The following is a 20,995-nucleotide window of genomic DNA, read 5'->3' on the forward strand; positions in this document are numbered from 1 at the left end:
TTTTTTTTTTTTTTTAAAAAAAATTTAAAAAACCAAAAAAAAAAAAAAAAAAAAAGGTTTTTTTTTTTTTTTTTTTTTTTTTTTACCAATGAAAATGAGTCATTGTATATTTTGATTTAAAGTTTTTCAAAAACTCTCCTGCAGTTCTGTGATATCTGCCAGATGTTTGTGTTCTAGTGGTTAATTTCTCTGATTTTCCCAATAGCTTCACATAATGACACCAGGAGTTGCATTAAGTTCTCATTTCTAACGATCTCTAAGCCACAGAAGACCTTAGCTTTATCGTTCACTTGCTTCAGCCAGTCACATCACAAGTTCTGGAAAATTTTCTGCACAACACTAATAGAGCGGGCTAAAAAGGAAGAGCTACAGGGTACAGTCTGAAACCAAATTACATTTGTTACTACAACCCTATAAATGGTTAAAGCTGCAATATGTAAATATTATTTTACCAATTTGTTGAAACTGTCTCTAACAATATGACATATGTCATAACAGAATATTATGGGACAGATAATCTGTGAAAAAAATTGAGCGCCGCCTTCTCCCAAAACACTAAATAGAAACAACCAATCAGAGCCAGGAGGCGGGACTTAACTCGTGTCCATCACAAACTTGTATGCTAAACCCCCTTTACTCAGCAACATGCCCTATTTAGTAGAAACTTCAGTGAATTCTTCAGCGAATGGTATAAAAACGTCTCTGGATTCTTGTGAAACAGGTGACGTGCCAAAGTAAACCTGATTTTTCAAGAGGAAAGGAAGACTGAGGGTTTAAGGATCTCACCTGGGCCATGAGGATGCCAATCACCACACCGAGCTGATGCAGCGTGCCCAGGGCGCCACGAAGAGACGTTGGAGAGATTTCCTCAACATACATGGGTACAAACCCCGTAGAGAGGCCAGAGTACAAACCCACTATAAAACGTCCAATGATGAGCATCTCAAAGGAAGCTGCCAATTTGCTGAAGCCCATAAACACAGCAGCAAGAAAGGCTAACACATTGGCCACGAGCATGGAGTTCCTCCTTTAAAGATCAGATTCATTTTTCCATTAACAATCTACTTTTATGTTCCGAGCCAAACTTCTTCTCTCCACGAGCGACATCTTACCTGCCAAAGCGGTTGACAAAAAGGCCGACAGAGAAGGAGCCAAACATTCCTCCCATGGAGAAGACGGCCACGGAAAAAGACCACAGAGCTGTCAGGGTGCTCTGAGAAATGGGCTCTGAAAACCTGCTGATCCATGTTGTGTTGTAGAAGCTCTCAATGATCTTTAAGACAAACAGAAAACAGTCAGGTCAAAGCTGCTCGACTCAGACAGTCTGGATCCAGGTGAATCATAGGAATATATTAGAGATTGGACTTTTGTCTTGTGCCAGTTGGACAGGAGGTGATGAGACCTCTACAATGTTTCCATGAAACCTGAGACGAACTGAAAGCTTCGCCTGGGACAAGATTTGTCAGTTTTTCTTTTCAGAATATATTTTGTTATTATCACTACAGACAAATCCAAAAGTGGAAAAAGTAGATCAAAGGTATAATGAAATCTAGCTGTATATTTAGAAGGCCACAATCATTTACTCAATTAAGTAACTAAATGTGGAGAAAAAATATATTTCATGTTCTGCAGTATTTTGTGAAATAACTTCAACTGCTACTGTTTCATTAAATAAACATCTGATTGGTTAACCTGTAGCAACTTAGCAGCCGATCAGTCACTTACTAGTAATTTGATATAAATGATACATCAACAAAAATTTCCATAATTTTTTCTGATTTATTTGCCATGTGTATCTCCATTTTAATAGAAATTTGTATATGAATAAAAATTAATTTGAGACTGTTTAATTTATTTTTTGTTGTGACACTTATGATCTTCCATACATAAAATCCTGGGTAGCTTAAATCATTTTGTATTTTAGCTGGAACATGCCTAGACTTGAGCAACTACTCTGGAACTTTCTTTCTTTGAACTTCTGACAAGAAAGTCTGGCTGCTTGGAAGAAAAGAGGAAGACATGTTGTCTAAATCTGGAATGTATTTGCTCTATTATCTGGATACAAATAAGTGGTTTGATATGAGAACTGTCCTGCATATATAAAAACAGCACAGTGTGTTTTCCTGTTTTCCTGATCACTAAGACTTTCTCACATTCTGAGGTGCGTTAATGACACCCGTGTTGTAGCCAAACTGCAGAGAGCCGATCACAGCTGTCCCCACTGCCAGCATCAACTGGGGCGTCACCTGTATAGGAACAAAAAGTTGGGAAAAGAAATAAACATTTAAAAAATGACTCCGGAAAATATCAAGACACAGAGACATTGAATTAAGTTTTTACTCCAATGGAATAAAAGGAATCCAAGAAAAGTTCCAGTTTTGTGGGATTGTATCACAATAATCCTTTGGGGTACAAGTGTTTTCTGTATTTGCTGGTGTGTAGACAAACTGGGCCATTAATCTGTGGATGTGTTGTTTTATTTTTTGGCCTTTTCATTTGAATAATAAGTATTCCTTTTGTAAGTTTTAAGTGGTGTTATGTTTGATGGGGAAAAAATGCTACAGGTCTTAGGACTTATAGATCTAAGAGACAAGGAGATGAATGAAACAAGAAACTAGGACAGAAAAAACATGAGCAAAAAACACAAGGCAAAGTTTATAGGAACACAAAAACATAAACATTAACCAGATTTATAGTTGGATTGTAGGTACATGGCAGCTTCTGGCTGCATACTGCCTTTACAGGGTCAGTATGCAGCCAAAGTGGCATGAGATAGTTAATGGTGCCGCTGCATTCCCCTCCAAATGTTTGTGCTGCCTGCAGGTGTATGATATCGTCTTCAACTCCACAACATTCTTGCTACAAGGTAACAGGGCTGCAACTTCTCCGTCAAACTCCTGACTGAAGTTGGCTCCTCTCCTTCTTCCAAGCAAACAAAATTGGTGTCAAATGCGTGCAGTAAAACTTTTCATTTGTGCTACTATAATTTTAAGGATATTAATAAAAGTTTCCAGAGGTCATCAAAAATCCCCCTGATTCTATTAAACAAAAACAACATTTGTTACAATCAACTGTGCAACATTTATGCTCACTAAAATGTCTATTTGTGCTGCTTTTATGAAGAAGATATTAATGAAAGTTTAAAGGTCAAATTGTCAACCAGCCCCCTCATACACTAAATTACCTGTAATTGACAATACGTTAATCTCACTATACTATATGTGATATTCCACTCATGATACGATATATATCATGATATTCAACAAACAATATGATTCAATAAATTTTTAAGATTTTCTGAAATATTTTAGAGGGACAGAATGATTTTGGTGACATTTTTTAACTGTTCCATGGACTTGGATTGAATTAATTGAACTGATTGTGTAATACTGATGTAATAAATGTTTTTGTTATACATTTGTTTTGTTTAAATGTTAATTGTGTGGCTTTGTGTATTTGATTATGCAGAAAAGGATCCTTTTTTGTCTCATTCACTTATATTAGAGAATGTTTTTTATGTATTTTATTTCATTATTTAATAAATTGTATCTGGTTGTTTCATTACATGTCATTTTTAATGTACATATGCAACTGGGTAAAAACCTTCCATGTGTGATAGCTGCCATTTAATTCATGTGGATTTGACATAAAACTCAATGTAGGATGTAATGTATCGATACTTGCAGATGGAAAATTGATACTTTGAGGAAAAAAATATCAGTATCGTAGAATCAATAAAAATTAAACAGCCCTAATGTCCTTTTAAAAACTAACTACTCAAGCAGCTCAAACAAACCTTTGGCAGCACAAACATAGCACAAATATTTTACACTTTGATTTGTGTAATGCGGTTGGTTGACTTTTGATGACCTGTGTAAACTTGCATTATCTTCACAATTATAAAAACACAAAAAGCAGCATAAATAATCACCATGTGGCGTAATTCATTGACACCAATTTAGTTTGATTTGAAGGTGGACGGAAAAGGGGCAGAGGCGAGGCCCATCAAACATGTCCGAGTTTCTCTTGTTTATTTTAAGACCATTATTCTATTCTATTAAAGGTGGAATGGTCTATTCACTCGTCACCAGATGGATAGATTTTATTCATATTTCCAAGGTTTTCCAATGTTACATAATGTATTACGTAATCACACAGACTGTTGTCGAGGTTTGGTTTTGTGCGGACGGGCAAGAGGAACATTTTCCAACCATATTTTACTGAATAAAAAAAAAAACAAAGAACTAAAAGGAAACAATCCAATTACAAATGAACTAATGAACTTCTCACATTCAAATAAATATGTTTTAGATACAATTTGAAATAACTTAAATAGTAACTAAATAGAAAAATACCCTTAAGAATCCAAAATGAATGGACAGAATTTAAGCTGCCTGAAGTGACTGCTCTCGCACAAAGATACTGTGTGGGGAAGGGGTATATTGATCAAGCAGCAGTTACCTTCCCGCTGCACTCCATATCAGCTCAGACAGTCCACACTTGACCTCCAGATTATGAAAACGAGAACGATAGTTGTTAATCTGTTCCCTCAAATTAATCTGCTTTCAGGCAAAAAGTGTTCTGCTCTGTTATTTAGTCCCAAGTCAGTGTAAACAAGCGTTTACTTTCCTCCTCCATTCACCTGCAGCAGTAAGAAGCTTAGCGACGTCACCGCTAAGTGGATCTTCACGCTCTGATTGGTCGAGAGGAGCTCGCAGTGAGACTAACACATGTTTATCAGAGTGCTAATAGCAGCTTAAACAGATTGGCAATCCTTAAGAGATAACTTAAGGAAAGCAGAGAGCACATAAGAACCGACTTAAAAACTATAACATAAACTTGTTTTACAAAAGGCTTTTTGTAAAACATCTATTTCTCTTTCAAGCAGGCAGATTTTCTTCTGCTCCTGTCGACTGGTCTTGATCAGTAATTTTCCATTTCCAACAAAAGGGAACTTTTGGGGCTGCTTCTGCAGTACCATATTCTACAGTATCATATTTTACTCTAATTGAATAACTTTTTTAATTAACGTGCGGTGCAGATTCACAACAAAACGCTTACAAAACAGGTCCTGTCAGTTCAGTCCTATCAAACAGATTCAAATTCATTTACGTACACTCCTCTTTGATCCTAGTTTAAAAAAGCAGCACTGCTCTCTGTTTTGTGCTGTCTTCTCAAACCCTCAGTCATTTGTACCAATTGGTTGATCAGGCTGAGCCAGATTCTGGTTCTGCTGGAGGGTTCTTTCTGGAAGAGGGGCTGTTCTTACATGCATAGCTGCTGCAAAGTCAGTGACTCAATGCGAGTGATGGTGCGCTGTCACTACATGCTTGTCCAGGAGGAGTGAACGATGCAAGTCAGAAACACAGTGCATTTGTTTTTTATTGCAAGCTGAATAATAAACTGAATTTGACTGCATTGTTTTGATCAATTGGAACCACATTTTATTATGTGATTATATTGGTTTGGATATGAAGATTTGTTGTGAGTGAGTGGGAACTATGTCAATATACACTTCAACTGACATTCAGTTTTTTTGTGTCAACTTTTAAAAAAAAGATTTAAACATAGTTGTTGTGAGTCCTTTTATCTTTTAAGCCTTTGCACGCATCTTATAAACGTTCCAGCCTAATGTAAAAGCGTAATTCTCCCCCCATATTCCAACCTAACATCTTAATGCCAAAATTTTGATGTAATGAAAAAATCTATAGGTAAACACATATCTAATCCTGCTGCCCATCATCCATCAACCAATAATCTGCTTAAAGCTGCAGTATGTAACTGTTACAATGTTTTTACATATTTTCCAGGTTATGACAAAGGATCTGTGAATAAAGAAATTGAGCTCACCTATCTGCATTAACACTTTTCTCATTCTGAAACAACCCAGAGCTCTGAAGAATTTCTTACCACTGTCAAGCATGCTTGTGTATGTGCTGCTCACAACCTCCCCCTTGCTCTCTGCTGTGCTACAGCTCCTTCCCTACAACATAACCTGCCATGAATAATAAGGCTAGCATGGCCATAGTTGGCGGCGGATTAGCAGTTTTCCTGGAACCGTAAATTGTTCCTCCATTAGCAAAGCTGCAGTCCATACTGTGGCCACCGAGTGGCGCTAATATGTGGACAAAACTTGAAAACGGCAGCAACGCCACCTAGTTAAACTAGGAATAAAAAAAAAGGTAATAAGAATGAGCAGTGCTTTTAACAAAAACCCCAGCCCGTTATATTTCACAATAATGTATTATAAGAAAGTCAATAAAACTGCAGTGAAACAAATCTAAAAGGCCATAAGGTCAATAAAAGTTTTACTCGCCAACATGTGCAGCGTTTCTTGGCAGCCTTGAGCTCTGGTGAAGAAAAGTTTATTAGAATTTAAATGGTTGTAAATAAAGATATAATGAGATGAACTGATTACTTGCTGCACAGCGGAGAATGACGGGCACTTCCAGTGCAACACAGCGGGTTATAGCAGCTCTGTTGGCGAAATTCATACATTTTTTAAAAATAATAGATTCTAACGGTAGTTTCACGCTGCAAGTGACCTTTAACATAAAAATAAAATGGGGCTACTATTTTTATGCCTTGCTCTCTTTCATTGTGCCACACTATGAAACCCTATAATGGCATTTTAATAACTATATTAAAGACCATTTTATGACAGTTCTTTTCCTTTTGGTGCAGCTAACACACCTAGCTGGGATGAGACGGCTCCTCGTAATGTTTGGCCCCTAATGTGTTGACTAGTGTGTGTCTATGTTGTTTCCTGGCGTGCGTATGTGTGTGTTGTGTCTCGTGTCAGGCCAGCTTAACTCATGTTGCCTCTCTAATCCTCTGATGAGCTCTTTCTAACTCTATTCAGAAGACAACATGGTGACATCTGATCTCGCCACAGCTTGTTCACAGATACAAGTGAAACAAACATCATCTCTGCAGCAAACCTCTGTGCAATTAATATTTCTAAAGGGGCCATATCCATGTCCACATGACTCATGTTAAATTCATAAGCTGGTTATTGATCAGTGAAAGAACTATTGTAACTAATGTAAGATGGCCTCAGAGAACTTCATGCTTTGTCATGAATTGCGGTTGGTTGTGGCGAGAATGGATATGGTAGGGCGCAGGTTGGAAGTGAAACAATGATGGTTTTAATGGTGATAAGTTCACAAATCCAGCAAACACAGGTGAGAAAGGAGCAGACACAGGTAGGCACAGGAAGTACACAAGACAAAGATACGACAGGGAGCAGGTGACACAGGTGGGGCTAAATACGCAGAGGGTAGTCAAGGGAAAACGAAGGACAGCTGGAAACAATCACTCAGTTAACTGAAAAAACACGCTCAAACTCCAAATCCTCACATGCTTATGATTTTTAAATGCAAAAAAAGCCTGTAAACAAAGGATTGAATATAACTGTAGCATAAAGGATATAATTATTGATTTCTCAGATCCAAACACTAACTAGTTTGGTTCTTATAAAACCATCAAGGTTGTTAAATGAGCTCCAGAGGTCCATGCTGCTGACAGACATTTCCTGAGGAAACGCAGTAGAAACTGCCGTTGTGGGAATGTGTGAATGTTTAACCATCTGTAGCTGTAGAATGACTCTTTTCAGCTGCTGCTCACGTCAGTCACTTGGACTGTTCATGTATTTACTTTTCTGTGGAACCTTTTCCATACTGATCTGAAGTCACAAGTTTTTTTCCAGTTTGCCTTTGCTGCAGAACTGCCCAGTGTTGTTGTGCAACCCGCAGCGCTCCCACCCCCAGCTCTCCATATTATTATTTTTTGATTCCATATGTTAATGTCAAATAGTTTTGGTGGCTGTTAAACATTGAAACAAGTCAATAGCTCCAGTGTTTCTTGGCTGACCGAGAGTTTGTAATTCCCATGAAGCAATCCATCACAGTTGACTCCTCTCTGTTACTCTTGTTTGGGAAGAGGAGTGTCTCTAAATGTGACATCAGGAGAAACCTGAAACCGTTATTTCCAGCAGCCCTCCCATTACTCTGTCTACTCTCACGTTTGTTCCCCTTTCCCCTGAACCTCTCTCCGCTCTCTCAGCTGGGCTCCAAACAGCGCCAACTTTTCCACCCTGTCTGCCTAAACTGCACCACCTATCCTTCCGAGAAGTACCACCGCAGTGTTGACCTCCTCCTGGTTCTGCTTCTGAAGGTAGGTCTCTGAACGGCCCTGCGCTGCCACGTGTTGGCCGCTTTGACAAGATCTGCTCAGGACGAGTCAGGGAGAAAGGGAGAAACGCTCTGACAGCTTGGTCAAACTGGTTTCACTGGGCGTTCACAGGCCCACAGGTCGACTGTGTTAACAGAGTTTGATTTAAACTCTTTTTAAATCAAACTGATTGACGCTAACTTCGTTTGCTGAAAACAGACCAGAGAAAACATTTTTGGAACATATGACACTGTCATCAATTTACATTAAATTTAACCTTAAGTAAATTATTATTGCCATTGCTATTGTTGTTGTAGAAATGAAAGGGAGACATTATGAGTCATTTTTGGTTTTATGCAGAAGGTTTGATTATTTTTGTTTTAATTTCTACTTGTATGAACTTATTTTTCTAATAATGTGTCGCTGACAGAAAAGTATTAATCATAAAGAAGGAATGGGGGAAAAGCATGCAAATAATGTTACAATATTTGTAAACATTTAACAGCAAGTGTTTTGCTTGCTGAAGACATGCAGTGGTAAAACAGAGCCTCTGTCTTATATAAGCTGTAAACCCTCAGAGCCCATGTCAGGAAAAGAGGGCTGGGCCTCTCCCAGGAACAACTTGTTCACTGTTGCAGCTCGGTTTGACATAGAAGGCAGGGTCAACCAAGAAGATTTTCAAACTTGGAAATAACTATTTTATTTTAGACTTTGGTAAATTTTTCAAAATTTTACTTGATGGGAAAAAGGATAACCTCTTGATTTTGATGCTCTTAAGCAATGCTTGAAGCAGTTTTCAGCAAACTTACGGCACAAATTTGTGTTCAGGAATATATGAAAATAACTTCAGGGGGAATTACAAAATAAGATAATATAATGTTAAAGAGAGTACACAAATTAGGCAATGAAACCAAAGGAGTTCAGTGGAAGAGCACAGGTCAACTGAGTTACTGTAGCAGTACTTTGATAGTTTAGGTGTTGCCAGGTTGGATGGTTGGTTCTGGGGATCTTATCAGGATCCCCTGACTGCATGCCACTGCTGCTGACCCCGAGTGATGACACCAATAGGAGTAGAAGGGGCTGCACTTTGAGGATCACCTCAATCCAAACACCATGTCCTCTGTAGAAACGCCAGAGTCTGAGAACTTTGGGGAAGATGAGTCCATCACCGTTTGCATACAGCAGACAGTGGATGAGATTCACCCCAAAATGCTGAATTAATTGTTTGGATGTCATGTTGAAGTGCCTCTTTAACAATGCAAGGAGTATTGGACAACACTTGCGGAGTGGAGACTCAACAAGGGCTTGTGGTCCAAATTTCTTTAAAAAAAAAAAAAAAACTGGGGCCATAGAGTATCTGAGCTACTGAAAGATCACAGTCGTTATCCTGCTTGGGAAACTTTACTCTTGGATGTTGGAAAAGAGAGTCCAACTAACTGTTGAGTGTCAGACTCTGGAGAAGCAGCCATGACTTTCATCCTGGCTATGAAAAGGTGGGCTAGATGTTTACCCTGGACTGCAGAGGGGATTCATGGGAGTTTGGCTGTCCAGTCTACATGTGTTTTATGGATCTGGAGAAAACTTAAAACAAGGTTCTTTGGTGTATTTTCTGGCAGGTGATGAAGGGCTAAGTGATACCGGCAATGCTTTTAAGTGCTATCTGGTCTTTGCCTACCTTGAATTAAACACATGGTTATAATTTTACAAAAGCAGTTAAGTTTGTCCAATGCCCAGGCATGGGTTTTGTTTGTTTGTTCAACCTTTTACCAAGGGCAGCTACAATATTCCAATATACCAGTCACTGAAAAGTACATGTGATCAGGCGTCTGTTTGAACAGAGATTCAGGACAGCACTGGAAAGAAACTCTGAAACCTGATTGGACCGTTGGTTGGGCGTGTGTTCGTGCGTCACAGAGAGTAAAAAAATGCTGGCACAAATGTCTGATTTCTCTTATTTTACTTTTGCTGACAATTGTTTATTCTTATTAACAAATCACACACACATATACATCGCAGAACAAAAACATCAAAAATGATTTCTATATTTGCAGATCTCCTAAGAACGGTGGATAAGTTGAGTTTCTCTGCACATTAAAATTACTATAAATAATCTGTCTGGTGGAAAGAATTACACCAGCTTGTTCTGTTTTATTTTTGTGTTAAAGTTCATAATCTTACATTTTTTGCATTTCAAACTGAAGACATCAAATCGTTACAAATAAACATCTTCACTCTACTCTCCACTATGTCTTTTCTATGTTCCAGAATTTAAACTCAAACCTTTTACTCTAAATATGGAAATGGAGAAGATCACAAATGGGATGAACCACGACGGGGCAATGGAGGCAGGGTACGTCTCCGCTGTGTGTCACGTTCACTGACTTGCATTTAATCATTATAATTTGCATAAAAATCAAATACGATAAACAAGTCTTGAAATTGCAGAATACCACCAGAGGAAGAAAAGTTCCTGCAACACAAAGACAATGATTTAAAGAGGCCACAGTTCACAGATGTGAGTAATAACTTTGAAAAGCTTGAAAAGCTTCTCTAATCTGAGAGGCTGCATCTCTTCTCAGCTTAGATAAGAGTTGCTTTACGTTGAAATAATGCTTTTATACTTCTGCATTTTGGTTCTGAGGGTGCCTGCTGGACCATTCAGGGAAACAGAGATGCAAGTGTAACTATTGTCATTTGTACATTTTTCATTTGTGGAGATCTCTTATATTTTACCACTTGCTTCCTTCTGGGCAGTACCTTGGTATTGAGAAACCCTTTTAAAGTTCATCAGTTAATATTCAGCCAGCTGATACTGACTTGCACACAGGAGCATGTATGCTTTCTGAGTACTGAGAGATTTCATATGGTTTGTTGACTTCCTATGCGTTTTTGCACATCCTTTTCTCACTTTTATTCCATATACCATTCCGCTTAATTGTACATATTTCAAGTTATGGACAAATTCGTTTTGCTTCTTTTATATTCGTGAATTACTTGGGTTGTTATCAATAAACCTTTTGAATTTCATGTCAATGGAAATACTAAAAATGTGGGCGCTGGTGAGCAAGATATGGCATAAGACAAGAGACATGGTGATTTTCCAGAGCTCCTGCAAAATCTGTAAAAATTACATTATAAAGAACAGCATTAACCACATTAATATCAGTCAAAAACTTTGTTTATTCTAATACATGGGGAGAATTTGAATGGACAGTAAGAATCCAGTTAATATTATCCAGCAAGACAAATTAAGGGGACTTAATTGTATGTTTTTTATTTTATTTTAGTTTGCTTCTGTCTCTTTGTTGTTATAACTTTTTGTTGTTATAACGTTTGTCGATATTACTGCTGTCTCATATTCTTTTGTCAACTTGTAATGCTGAAGATATTTATCAGTGAGAGACAGAAGAATGTAACTGACAAAAAGTGTTGCTAAAAATAAATAAAAACTAAGTAAAAAAAAAAAAAAACTAAAAATAAATGTACAGATTCTTCCCGTCCACAGTTGGAATCTTGTGAAGAAACGGTAGATTACATACACTCACCAGCCGTTTTATTAGGTACATTTTGTCAGTACTGGGTTGAAACCTCTTTGGTCCGGAGAACTGTCTTAATCCTTCTTAGCATAGATTCGGAAAGGTTCTGGAAACATTCCTCAGAGAATCTGGTCCATATTGCCATGATGGCATCATGCAGGTCCTGTGAGATGCATCATCCTTTAGGAAATCATCTGCTGAAGGATTGTTTTTTGTTTTGTTTCTTTCTCTTTGAAGTAACTTTTGTTTTCTGTCTGTTGAAATCTTTATATTTTCCATTGAGTCATCTACAAATTATTTATAATTCAAATTTGATAATTTTCTGAATAACATGAACACAACTCTACAATATTTTGGATTCATTGACTAAATTCTAATATTATGTCTTACCCAGTTTGAAGGGAAAACCTCCTTTGGGATGTCTGTTTTCAACTTGAGCAATGCCATCATGGGCAGTGGCATCTTGGGGCTGGCTTATGCAATGTCAAACACTGGCATTGTCCTTTTTCTGTGAGTAACAAATTTATGCTCTATATGACCTGGAAGGACATAATACTTTAATATATTGTTTCCCACAATATCTCCCTCACACACACACACACACACACACACACACACACACACACACACACACACACACACACACACACACACACATATGAGTAGACATAACCGAGGTCATGCTGAAAGTGCCTACTGTTCCAGCCTGTATTTTATCCTGAAAATGTTCCTCTATTGAGTTTGTGTCTTCTTCTCACCAATATTTGGGCACTAAGGGTTAATGGGTTATATATATATCTTACCCATCATTGCACTATGTTTTCTTTAATTAAATGGTCATCTCTGTCCACACAGCTTTCTATTGGAACAGTTTTGTTTGCTCTCATGGTTATCTTTCCATATGTCATCCAAGCACTTTAGTCACAACCTCCGATCCCAGGATATCGTCATTTTATGAGTTCCCTCAGTCTCAGTGTTATGTTGCAAACTATCTGGCTGATGTATACACTTCAGATCATTCATTTATTCATTCATTCATCCATCCATCCATCCCTCCCTTCCTCCCGGGTTGGGGAAGCAGCCCATAGTAAGCAGACACCTAGACTTCCCTTGGAGAAGTCCAGCTCCTTCAGGTGAATCCCAAGGCATTCCCAGGCCAGCTGAGAAACATAGTCCCTAATCTTCCTCTGGGTCTCCTAGTGGTGAGATGTGTCCTGACCACCTGTACTGGGTCGTGTCCAGGAGGCATCCTAACCAGATGCCCGAGCTGTTTTAAAAGACTCCTCCCGATGTGGAGAAGCAGTGTCTCCACTCTGAGTCCCTCCACAAAGACGAAGCTTCTCACTCTATTTGTAAGGGAGAGCCCAGACACTCTGCTGAGGAAGTCATTTCAGTGACTTACATCCATGATCTTGGTCTTTCAGTGACTACCCAGAGCTCATGACTGTAGACGATGGTAGGAACATAGATTGACTGGTAAATCAAAAACTTCATCTCATACAGTGTCCAGATCCCTGCAGGCGAAGCACTAATCCACCTATCTCTCAATCCATTTTTCCATGATTTGTGAACAAGACCTTTAGATATTTAAACTTCTCCACTTGGGGCAGAAACTCCTCCCTAACCTGGACACGGTACTCACTGCTTCCTCTTCTTGAGACACTGGATGGCAGACCAGAATCTACTCACAGCGTACGGATGTCATTCTCCATGGCCTCAGACCCAAATGTATCAGCAGACCCTTATGATACATTTGGGCCTGCTAATTTTGTCTGGTATTCTCACCCATCATGTGCCAAATCACCACCAAGTGGTGTTCAAGAGACACCTCGCCCCTCTTTTCACTTGAGTGTCCAAGACATGAGCTGCAGATCAGATGTGATGGCTATAACACTGACTGAAAGGCTGAATTTGTATATATATGGACATTTTAAACCCTGGAAAATGTGATAACTTTGAAATAATACAAATTTTGAGCTTGAAGTGAAAGTAACAAATGAAATTTCAACCACATAGGAATAATGACAAAGATTTTCTTTTCAGGTCAAAAATGTGTCCTGAATACATTTTGACACTGAAAAAGTAAGCACCCACATGCAACATTAAAGTTTCAGGGACATTTTTAATTCAAATGTCTCTGATGAGCACTAAACAGGCAGTAGGCCTCATAGAAAAAAGTCTGGGGAGAGTAAAAACCGGTCACTTGTACTACACTTTGGTCTCTCAGCTATTAAGAAACGACTGTTTTCTGGAGGTGTGAACTGTGTTGAGGTTATAAATTTTATCCAGTTGCTAACATTTGCCCATGGCATATGCAATGTGCCAGTTTGATTTTAAGAATCTTACCAGAAAATGCCTGCGCTGTAAAGAACAGTCTTCCACTGTGAAGAGAGTAGAGCCAATCCAAACAACGCAGCTATTCATGTTCCTTCAATATTTGGAAGTGTGGCCAACACGGACTGAACCGTTTACTTCACTTCTTCTGCTGCCGTTGCTAAAACTACAGGCAAACTACATTTGTAAAAACGGTGCAGAAAATTGACATCATTGTTCACAACTTCTCCTTCAGTTCGTTAATTGGCCCACTCAAAAATCGACTGGAGGGAATTCAAGTCAAGGGGAGAAACCCCAGATTGTGCTGTAAGCTAGAACTGTTTTTGAGTGGAATTGCACAAGAAGGCAATGGCCAGGCTAACCTGTTCCTCTCATGTTTTCAGAACAAATTTTAAATATTAAGCTTGACTGTAAAACCCAGGAATTAAAAATTTCAGAGGACAAATTCTTGACTTCTTGTCTCCCGCAGGATCCTGCTTACATGTATTGCCTGTTTATCTTGTTATTCGATCCACCTTCTGCTTTGCAGTGCTGGAGTGGTTGGTGAGGGATCTTTCTCTCTTCAGTTCTTTATGTTTGAAGTTGAATCGGATAGAATGTTCTTAGGATCTCAGCGTTAATTACTCATCTCTTCAGGGATCCGTGCCTATGAGCAGCTAGGCCAGAGAGCTTTTGGTCATCCAGGAAAGATCCTAGCGGCTGTCATCATAACACTCCACAACATTGGGGGTAAGACCATGGAAAGTGTATGACCAGTTGCAACACCTATGGCAAGTATGGCGTTACATTATGTCATATGAGAATGTGGTTAACTATGTTTGTCTTTAACTGCAGCCATGTCCAGCTACTTATTCATTGTAAAATCTGAGTTACCATTGGTCATTCAAGCCTTTCTTGGACAAACATCTATCACTGAGTGAGTATTGAGCCAAAGAGTTTTTAAAATATATTTAATTCCACATAGTCAATCTAAACAAGAAAAAATACAATAAACAAATTTAAAAATACCTTGTCCTAAGATTTTTAATGGCGTTTTGACAATTTTAAGGAAGGTGATTGCCCCTCTTTTCACTTGGCATGAGCCGTGAGAATGCAAATCTGCAGATTGACTGCTGCAGAATATGCAAGTGACAGTAGCAACAACAAAGCGTAAGAAGTAGGAAAAAAAAGCAGAAGAAAGCTACAGACATATATGGTAGAAATCTTTGGCTGAATACTAAAATTCAGTCAAAGATATAGCATAATTCGACAGAAGCATAACTTTATAGAAAACCTGAAATATTTGAAAAAGTTCATTAGTAAAATGTTAGAAAAGAAGCAGGACATTTTGATATTTGATTTATCTGCGTAAAGGTAGACAAGCAGAATGATGAGATGTAGATATAAACAGAGCACAAGAGCAAAACACACTGAAGAACCAGCTAGCAGAGTTATCGCTCATGCTAAGGTTGAGCAGTCGGTTGGATACTGCGAAGGCATTTCCACTTGTAACACACTTTCTATTTGGAAAAATATCACACTTTTTCAAGGAAAATGGTCCAAGTCCAATCAAAGTCATGACTCACTGATGTGAAAGTTCAAGACTTGAGTCTCTTTGTGATTTTTATTCATGAAAGTTGTCTGACTCGATTCCAAGTTAAATGACTCGAATCCACCCCTCTAGTGAAAAACAACACAATGAAATAGGAGCAAAAGGAAATGTAATCACGACTTTTATTAATATGGATGAAAATAAGGATCTGCAAATTAGCTGAATCGACATCTATTAAAAGCAGAAGATCATCATGTTTGCGTGTCTTAATGTTTCTAAAAGTATCAAAGCTGTCAAAACTGAATGCCTGCATGTTTTTTTTAAATCTGTAAATAATAAATAACTTTTATTTGTTTTATGCATCGTGTTTTATGTGTCGTTCTGTGTTCTGGTCTTAGGAACTGGTTTATGAATGGAAACTACCTGATCATTATTGTTACCATCTGCGTTATCTTCCCACTAGCCACGATGAAACATCTGGGTAAGTCTCTGTCCCTTAACAATGGTTAGCAGTTTTAAAGGTTGATGTAGCCCAAAACATTAGAAGGACAGTCTCCCCCAAAATGTCTCTATGAAGCTAGACAAACACTTTTTGTAATTATATTATTGGATATTATTTGTCAGGGTTTGAAAATCAGGAGGAAAATCAATTTAATGTCAAGTCTGCTGACAGAAAACTAAACGCAAGTGAAAAACTTTTGAAATACACAAACTGAACAGTATTTCCAAGCTCTTGCCAGTCTGTTCAGTTTTATCTGCAGGATGAGCCCAAAACCTCAAAGCTAATATCAAAGCAACAAAGTTTTCATTTGGATCTCGCTTATATGAAACAGATTATTTCTAGTCTTCAAACAGAAGTCAGAATTGGTCTGTCTTTACTGTAAATGTATTTTTGTATATCTGTGGGTATATTTTTCATTAGTGTGTCGTTTCCTGCCCATTCTGCAGGATATCTCGGCTATACAAGTGGCTTCTCTCTTTCCTGCATGGTCTTCTTCCTCTCTGCGGTGAGCTGTCAAAGTGCCGAACTCTGTGGGTTTTATGTCAGGAAAATCCAAATTCACCACAGCTCAAGTTTCAATTCACCAACAAGCAAATAAGTATGTGAAGATACAGATATGAATTGATATCCTAACCCACTTTCCTGTCTGGAGGATACTTTTCAACAGAGACCCAAGTCCAAACAGCTCTAGTTACGTCCCAACCTGGCTCACTACTAACGATAGACTGATAACCATGCTATTTAAGATGAAGTGCATTGAAACACACCTGGCGTTATTCTACATTTATCTTTGGGCTTGTTATTAAAATCCATTTAGAAGGTTAACAGCAACACTTTTAGAATCACACTTTTAAAGAAAAACAAGCTCCAAGTAGAGAGCCTCTACGAACTTTAACAATCATCCAGAGAATGTTACGTTTCCAGAAATATCATTTTCTTAATGGGATTGCTTACCTTTGTCACGTCAGGTCATCTACAAGAAGTTTAACATTGCTTGCCCGTTGGAGACATTCGGTAACTTCTCTGCGACCCCGCCCATCTCCGAGGACACCTGTGCTGCCAAATACTTCACCATCAACCACGAGGTGAAGCTTCGTCTTGATGGATGGGAAGGAAACTCACATGCATGTTCATTTGGACTGTTATGAGCTGTGGGGTTTAGAGCTCAGAGGCTGAGCACATGCAGACTGAAGCTGCGTGTGTGTGCCTCATGTTACACCTTCCTCGAGTCATGCCCATTAATCTTCCACTTGCTTTCTAGACAGCGTATACCATCCCCATCCTGGCATTTGCGTTTGTATGTCACCCTGAAGTGCTTCCTGTCTACACAGAGCTGAGCAAGTAAGACGTACAAAACAGATGGTAAACCGTACCAATAATTTAATATAGCATGAATTTTTGATTTATGAAGTTACATTCTTGATTCTGCAATGGTGCCCTTGAATTGACTGATGAAAACAATATATTCTAGACAGCAAATTGAACTATAAACTATTAAATGTAGATTGAAGGTGTGTTAACCTGCTGAATCAGAACAAGACGTTGAATTCTGTCATATCGTCATTTTTTGGGACCAAGGCACTTCTCAGGAGGTTTCTTCAACTCCGTTTTTTAATTAAAAACTTCTCTCGTATTTTTCCCTTAAGTCCAACCAAGAGAAGAATGCAGACTATTGGAAATGTTTCCGTCTTCGGGATGTTCATCATGTATTTCTTCACAGCTATTTTTGGCTACCTAACCTTCTACGGTGAGCACTTCTCAGTTTAGTTTAACAGAAACAAAACAATTCATTTATGTTCTGTGCATTTAAATTGAGAGAAATGTCAATTATAAGAGCAAAAAATTATTTTCAATTGGACAAATACACATTCTGTATTGATATGGACTAAATCAATTTATGGTGCTAAGTGGTAAAAGAAAATATTACAGCAAATCATTGACTGTGCAGAAATCTCTAAACCTGAGCAAACATAGTTGAGAGGAATAGCTTCCACATTTTCATTGTATGCAGTTCTGATTGTGGCCTGCAAATGGATCACTGTTACGGTTCACACAGTACACACGACATAAGGAGTCCAGACCAATTTACATATAGCGGAGAGGTTTTATTAAACCCAAGTCTGGACACAGAGGTACAGGGAGTCGAGGCAAAATAAAAGAGTGGGAGAAGTCACAAACCAGCCAGCAGCTGGAAAACCCAGCTTAGCCTACGATTCCCAGACCAAACAATTTAACAGATAGATGGTTTAAGAACAGAAAATGACATCTATTAAAACAGGAGCGGGAGTGAGGTTCAGAGTGACGCGAACACGCAGGTCCTCAGCGTGACCGCTGTTCACCTGGAAAACTGATAGCTTTGAATTAAAACCTGAAATCAAAACTGAAGACGTACATTCCTTTAAGAACTGATAAGGTGTGAAATTCTAAAACGTATTTCCTCAGACTACCAGGGGGGTTTAACATTTGGGTGATCCTAAATGACCCGTTTGACCTCAGTGGGAATCCTTCCCTTATTCTGCAAACCGATCTTGCTCTGACTGATATTTATAGCAAGTATGACACCAACTTCTCTTAAGTCAACAAACCCATGTTGCAAGCTGACACTAAATGTGTCTCATTTGACAGATTTATTGCCTGTGGAGTGAATGTCTTGAACTCTGTGTCTGATTTCACAGGAGGAACGGAGGCTGAGCTCCTCCACACCTACAGCAGGGTGGATCCTCTGGACACGTTGATCCTGTGTGTGCGACTGGCTGTGCTGGTGGCCGTCACACTCACTGTGCCCGTTGTCTTGTTTCCGGTAAAAATCTATTGGCACACAATAGATTGTGATAATAATCTATTATACTATTAGAATAATCTAATGTAAGCCTCCTGATAATCATACTTGTGTCAGATTCGTCGCGCGCTCCAGCAGCTGCTGTTCCCAGAGAAACCCTTCCACTGGTTACGTCATATCGCCATCGCTGTGTGCCTGCTGTTCGCCGTGAACCTGCTGGTCATCTTTGTTCCCAACATTCGAGACATTTTTGGAATCACAGGTGAGACAACAGAGCCGTAAGCAAGACAAAGACTAATGCTTTTGCTTCACCAGAATAACACAGCTGCAACTTCATGAAAACATCTGGCAACATCTGCCAAAACACCATTATCCATTTCTCCTACAATCTCTAGAGTCACACGTTTGTTTTGGTTGTATTTACCCAGAATGCCGTGCAAAAGCAGTTTGATTCCTGCTTTTGGAGCACCCTCTGGTCTGCTTGGTGTTCACATTTGCACACCAGAGTTCACTTGAACTGAACCGGTTTGTAGGAGGAGCAGAAGTTTGGGTTTTTTGGTCACCATCAGAGTTTGATTGCTATAGCAGCGTATTAGGGCCATTGTAGACAGGAAAGAGTAAGAGTAAATTTACAATAAACTCAGAAATTTTGAGATTAATCTTTGAAAAGTTTCAAGAAAAAAATATGGAAATTTGTCAAACAATGAAATTTCCATTTTTTCCCCCTGTTTTCCTTGTTTTGTCTAGATTTTTTTCTGGCGGACGTTTACTCCTTTTAGATTGCACATTCACTTCCCCAAACCAACAAAATGTTTTAGCCAAACAAACTAGAGTTTTATTAAATTGGACTAAGTAGGGCTGGTGTGAATAAGCTAAAACGGATTAAACAGTTGCGTTGTGATTTCATAACTAGCTATCTATTAAGCTAAGCTCTTAAAACGTTTCTTGTGGCAGTACGATGAATTGTTGTGTCTAATCCTCGTGTGCAGGGGCGACCACTGCTCCCACTCTGATCTTCATCCTTCCTGGGCTCTTCTACATTCGAATCATTCCCAAAAACCAGGAGCCCACGAGATCCAGGCCAAAGATCCAGGTACATCTCTCTGAGCCGTGTCTTGAGCAGAGGACTTGCTCAGAGTGACAGTCAGTAAAACATTTGCTGTTAATGGTTATCTGCTGTTTTTCAGGCTGCTTGTTTCACCACTTTGGGTTTCATCTTCATGATCATGAGTCTGACCTTCATCATACTTGACTGGATAAGCGGAGAAAACCGAAGTCTCGGTGGCCATTAAAACGTTCCCACCCTGACCTTTAACCTATTGCTGTGTCCCCCTCTTCCAGGACTCTTAAAGAAAAACTAATTTTTCATCTAAAGATGAAAACGTCTGTGAGACTGACATTATTCTGGTTAGCACCAGCTGCTCCTCCACTGTGGCAGGGGGGAAATTTCAACCCTGATGCTGGGATAATGTTCGCCGCTCGTGTTTAACTTGCGGTATTCCAACGGACCCTCAACCACAGAAAGCTTAGTGCTTTTCCTGAGGTTAAACGTGGTGTTTTATTAGCAACGGTTTTAAAAGTAAAAACTCTACGACAAAAAACGGCGAGCCATCTTTTTTCTTTTTTTTTTTCATGACAAAAATTTGCTTATTTCCAGAATGACTGTGAAATCAATCCAATATGGTGCTTAAAACGTGGTGGACCTTAAAGTAATCTGAGGAAAGGGCGATCTTAGGTCAATGCATTTGCTTTTACGCACCTGTGAAGAAATCAATGTCTTCGTTTTGTAATTCTGTAGAAAAAGACATAAAACACTACAAGAAAACTGTCTATGAGCCAAAAATTAAAAACCATTGAGGAACTGTGAATGTGTTGATTTGGTTTGTTTGTGAATATTCTTAAATAAAATGTATAAAAAACACTTGTCTAATTAAAGTATGCTTACAACCTGCATTATGTCACTTTATGCACCGAAGAATCTACATACTGTTAGTCTGAATATCACCAGAGGCAAATTCAGTCTTTGAGTCAAAGTGGCAAAGATGTAATTACAATACATAATATTTGCTCTAGAGCCACAACTAATTGTTCAACCAATAATAAATGAGCAGAAGCTTAAAGCTGTTGCTAAAATGAAGCCT

At 38.7% G+C, this 20,995-nt stretch overlaps 2 protein-coding genes across 2 annotated transcripts in view; one reads left to right on the forward strand and one right to left on the reverse strand.

Moving 5' to 3' along the window:
• LOC106947844 (solute carrier family 2, facilitated glucose transporter member 1-like) overlaps positions 1–4,651 on the reverse strand; it is an 11,931-nt gene extending 7,280 nt beyond the window's left edge. Inside the window, exons 1-4 of the mRNA XM_015033119.1 lie at positions 4,462–4,651; positions 2,154–2,246; positions 1,113–1,273; positions 787–1,027 (exon numbers count right to left, since the gene is read on the reverse strand). Coding sequence (XP_014888605.1) covers positions 787–1,027; positions 1,113–1,273; positions 2,154–2,246; positions 4,462–4,479 — 513 coding nt within the window. The 5' untranslated portion in view covers positions 4,480–4,651. The remainder of the gene's footprint in view (positions 1–786; positions 1,028–1,112; positions 1,274–2,153; positions 2,247–4,461) is intronic.
• A 3,337-nt stretch (positions 4,652–7,988) lies between these two features.
• On the forward strand, positions 7,989–20,774 carry slc38a5b (solute carrier family 38 member 5b). The gene is made up of 16 exons (XM_015033123.1): positions 7,989–8,175; positions 10,438–10,522; positions 10,618–10,687; positions 12,103–12,218; positions 14,512–14,585; positions 14,679–14,771; positions 14,877–14,958; positions 15,972–16,054; positions 16,522–16,580; positions 17,044–17,160; positions 17,337–17,416; positions 17,722–17,822; positions 18,751–18,875; positions 18,972–19,116; positions 19,844–19,947; positions 20,042–20,774. Exons 2-16 carry the CDS (start codon positions 10,467–10,469, stop codon positions 20,144–20,146), a joined length of 1,410 nt encoding a protein of 469 aa, XP_014888609.1. The 5' UTR covers positions 7,989–8,175; positions 10,438–10,466; the 3' UTR covers positions 20,147–20,774.
• The last annotated feature ends 221 nt before the right edge of the window (positions 20,775–20,995 follow it).

The sequence above is a fragment of the Poecilia latipinna genome, unplaced genomic scaffold (genome assembly GCF_001443285.1).
Source record: "Poecilia latipinna isolate Pla-1442-1.1 unplaced genomic scaffold, P_latipinna-1.0 Scaffold257, whole genome shotgun sequence".
NCBI classification, from domain to species: domain Eukaryota; kingdom Metazoa; phylum Chordata; class Actinopteri; order Cyprinodontiformes; family Poeciliidae; genus Poecilia; species Poecilia latipinna.

What these genes read in the sequence shown, in the direction of transcription:
- slc38a5b (XM_015033123.1), top strand. Translation starts at nt 10,467, where the DNA reads ATGGAAATGGAGAAGATCACAAATGGGATGAACCACGACGGGGCAATG. An exon ending in TGGCTACCTAACCTTCTACG is followed by an intron (nt 17,823 to 18,750) that starts GTGAGCACTTCT and finishes CTGATTTCACAG; the next exon opens with GAGGAACGGAGGCTGAGCTC. An exon ending in AGACATTTTTGGAATCACAG is followed by an intron (nt 19,117 to 19,843) that starts GTGAGACAACAG and finishes CCTCGTGTGCAG; the next exon opens with GGGCGACCACTGCTCCCACT.